The 4,316-nt window shown below is 39.2% G+C and overlaps 1 protein-coding gene across 1 annotated transcript in view; it reads right to left on the reverse strand.

Annotated features, from left to right (window-relative positions):
* LOC107295538 (dihydropyrimidinase-related protein 5) overlaps positions 1-4,316 on the reverse strand; it is a gene marked incomplete at its 3' end in the record, with an annotated part of 18,999 nt that overhangs the window by 5,162 nt on the left and 9,521 nt on the right. Inside the window, exon 2 of the mRNA XM_015824862.1 lies at positions 911-1,069. Within this exon, the coding sequence (XP_015680348.1) occupies positions 911-1,069 (159 nt within the window). The remainder of the gene's footprint in view (positions 1-910; positions 1,070-4,316) is intronic.

The following is a 4,316-nucleotide window of genomic DNA, read 5'->3' on the forward strand; positions in this document are numbered from 1 at the left end:
AAGTATTTAATTCGAAACACAGCTTGTAATATTTGGTTTTAATTCGGCTTTTATCGGGGTTTATTTTCTGTATTTTTGTATTTTGTAATTTTTTGTATTTTGTGTTTACTATTTGTTTTTAATATGCTGTGAACCGCCCTGAGTCCTATGGGAGAAGGGCGGTATACAAATTAAAATAATAATAAATAATAATAATAATCCTGGATGAAAAGGGCAGGGCCACAGTTCAAGCTCAATTTTTGGTAGGATTTGATAGGGTACTGCCAGCTACTTTAGAGGGTCACTTCTTGTCAATTTAGAACAGTTTTCAATTTTATAGTGTCAAGTATTATTTAGATTCCTAAAATCTTCAATCAACATGCCCAATAATTATGGTGTCCCAGCATGGAGAACCATGCTGAAGGCCAATTCTGAAACACATATGGTGACATTAAAATGCAAATCTTATATACAGTACTTGCATTCAAATGTTGGACCTACATAGGAATCCAATATTGGGTCTTACAGGTTCTTAAATACACAGATCTTAACTGATGGGGTAGAAACTACCTTCTGGTCTGCAGTCAGATGAGATGTGGATTGCATCAGCAGCACAACCACTGTACAAATACAGGGAAGAAGTCTTGTGTATGTGTGCTTTTAAGGCAATGTTAATTCCTGGTTGCTACCTGGACGAGTTGCTGCAGTTTTCTTGGCAAGATTTTCCATTGCTTTTTTTCTGGGGCTGAGAGAGAGAAGCTGATCCAAGGTTGTCCAATTGGATTTATGCTTAAGGTGGAATTAGAATCACTCCCTAAATACTATGCTTGCTAAAGAGGGTCTTGAACCTAAAAAAATTGAAGGCTAGCGGTACAGAGGCTATTAAACTAGACATTTTTTTAAAAATTGCTTCCAGGTTCATCCCTCTTACCTTAGGTGCCCACCAGGTGATGCCCATGTGCAGGGCATAATCACAGCACACCTTTGGGTCAGCCAGGCTACGACACTTCTCATAAGCATCCAGCAGGGAAGTTTCTTTATCCGGAAGTACATGTCCTATAACCATGGTGGTCCCCCCAACCAGGGCTGCCTACATATGGAGAAAGAAAACAACCCTTTAGAGATTTATATTTACATATCTGAAATTATTTCTATTCCTTTCTTGCATCATTTTTATAGCTTTCAGGGAGCTAAATATCAAATATAGTAACTACCTCATATTAGCAAAATTAATATATTACAGACATTAGCAACAATAAAATATTAAAATATTTAAAAATCCTCCAACACAAGAATCGCAATATTTTAAACAGCCAAACAAATAAAAAAGGCTTTTCACTTTATATTGAAAATATAGCCCAGCTGATACCAGATAAAGACTACATTTGGTAGAGAATAATCACAACCTATCTTGCCTCCAATAGCAATGCAGAAAAAGTTTTTAGATAACTTTTAAAAATTTTCAGATACAGAAATAAAAACTAACAGAAACTAATGATTGATGTAGAAGAAAGCTAATTTTTTGTTGCCCAGGCTTAGAATGGACTTCCGGAAGTGGCATCCACACAGAGAACCGGTTATTCGCATATTTGAATCCCACCACTGCCTAAGGGGGAGAGAACAGATCAAAATTGAAACAAAGCAAAATGGAGCTGCTGTTTGTATACCAGGAACATAGGATCTAGAGATGGCCTCTTCTAAAGGGGGCATACCACAGCTTCTTTCAGGGCTGCTGACAGCTCCCCCCCTCAAGCAAAGGGTTAATTAATAATCTCATGAATACAGGCAGTGACTTCTCCAACCCCTCCTTGCAATAGCCAGGATATTAGCTGAACAAGAGCTCCATGTTCAACAAAACAAATATTGGCATTGAATCAAAGGAGAAAGCTACTGCCCATATGCTTTCCTTGGGAACTTCCTGATAGGAGAGCTAGGCAGGAGCCAGTAGAGCTGTTTGGTAAAAATAAAATCGCTCAGCTTCAAGGCCACTAAACACCATGCCAAGAATCTGGAATCTGTTAATTTAAACCACTGCAGAGTTATAATCATTTGTATCATTGTAGTCTGCCAATCAGCTGTTTTGAATGCCTTTGTTTTTGTCTGCAGTAAATAAATCTTATCTGAGACTTTCATGTGTTTAGATGAAAAGCTGAGCTAAAGCAGGAAGTATCTATGTTTTACTGCTGGCTCCAGAGAATACAGCCTGACAGCTAGTAACATCTGGCTAGTTTCTAGTAGAAACAGGATATTAAGTTCAGATCAGAAGTAGGGAACTTGTATTATCCCTGGAAAAAAATGGATATTCTGACATGGGCTACCAGTTCTCTTTTCCTGGACAAGGCACATAATTTATTGGATCCACCATTACAAATTAAACATGCCAATAATCTTTCTCAAATAATCAGAATGTTGGTATAATGTATGTTAAGTAGATATACAATAACTTGCTCAAACAAAGGAATCTGCACTGAATACTGGATAATCCATGTTTTATTGCCTGGATTTTTATGAATCTCACCCTGCCTGAAATCCAGAAGTGCTTCTAATAGGTGGTATTCTGGACTAAACCACCATCAATCTGAACTGATACTGCAGGCAATTGCACATGGTGTTTCTTGAGGACTGTCTTGAGCAGAAAGATTTCTGTCATACAACCACTTCTGTTTTCTTACCAGTCTAACCTCATCATTTGCATTATTGCTTTGCTCAGTAAAAAAAGGATACATGCACCTCATTCTGCTTCTAGTTTTTGACTCTACTTTAACTGAAGCCTATTAATCAGGCACTGCAACCTGAGATACACTGGAGTGGAATGGTGACAAGCTCCAAATCCAAAGATATTGTGTGATGACGTTTCAGGACAGGCATCGGCATATACAATATGGGTATGTGCACAAAAACTGTTGCCGACAGGCTTCTATGTTATCCCAGACCAGAAGAGTACAAGTTCAAGACCAGGGCGATAATTAAGGCATAGACACAAGGATCTCTGTATTGTGGCTTCTAGGGATGCCTGTCTTCAATTTACATCACAAGTGGACTGATGTATGAGGACAGGGTGTTGACAGCTATTTGCCTAAAATGCAGGCAAGGAACCTTTTTAGAACAATCACAGTCTTTGTCAAGAGAATATTCATCACTTCTAATTTCTATTGGCAAGCAAAGTATCAGACAGGACCGTTTATTACCGCTTAACCTCAAGAATCTAACTATTAGCAACATTTATTGTATATTTCTTGTGGAAGACTTCCAGGAAACTCCATTATTTTCCATTTTCATTCAGGAAAAAATGGGACTGATAACTTCCTTCTATTTTTCCAAGCACATGGAGGAACTATTGAAGCAGAAATCAGTATAAATACTGGGACAGAGTTGCCAACAAATTCATTTTTGATAGTTATTTTGAATACAAGGCTGAAGCCTATTGAATATGATGTGTGAAATGCATTTCCCTCACTTATTAGGCCAGAGGTGAGATGAAGGAGAAATTTCAGCAGATACTGGGAAAGGGCTAATAAATCTTAATAGTGCGTGGGCCAGATTATGGGCTGTAGTGTAGCAGCCCCAGATTATGGGCTGGAATTGTAGTTCATCTATCTGTAGTCATGCTCAACTATATATATTTTTCTGAGTTTGTAAATGGAGTTAGTATATGGAAAGCAGCAGCTAATGTAATGAAGCATTTATTTGATATTCTTGTTGTGCAAGTAATTCTCAAATAGTAGAAGGATCTGTAAATTAGCATTCACGTGCAGTTGACTGAGAAAAGAGATATAGATTCCTAATTTTAAAAAAGGAGAGTTAGTAAGTGCTCTTTATAAATAAAAGCCAGGAACTTCTTTTATTTGCAGTAAATGACATTTTACCTCGTAAAAACAAGAACATAGTGGACATTTCTGGCAAAGCAGCTCTTCTTCCCTTCTTCCCTTCCAATCATCCTCCTCCATTGGTCAATCTTTTTTTATCAGAAGAGTCATTCTGTGTAGTCACTACCGTATTTCCCCGAAAATAAGATCAGGTCTTTTTTTCGGGGGATGTCTTACCTGCTTACGTTAAGACCGCCATAGCCAGGCCTCCCATGCCCTGACATTTGCCTCGCCTCACCGGCCCACTTCTTCTGTGGATCTGTGCCACTGCTCATGGGGCTCCCTATGAGGAGCATCCGGAGGCTTCAGCTGGTCCAGAATGCGGCCGCGCGGGCGGTGTTGGGAGCGACACGTCGCTCCCACGTAACGCCGCTGCTGCGCGAGCTGCACTGGCTACCAGTGGCCTTCCGGGTACGCTTTAAGGTGTTAGTTACCACCTTTAAAGCGCTCCATGGCATAGGACCTGGATAT

Source organism: Protobothrops mucrosquamatus, unplaced genomic scaffold, assembly GCF_001527695.2.
Source record: "Protobothrops mucrosquamatus isolate PMUCROS unplaced genomic scaffold, P.Mucros_1.0 scaffold2391, whole genome shotgun sequence".
NCBI lineage: Eukaryota > Metazoa > Chordata > Lepidosauria > Squamata > Viperidae > Protobothrops > Protobothrops mucrosquamatus.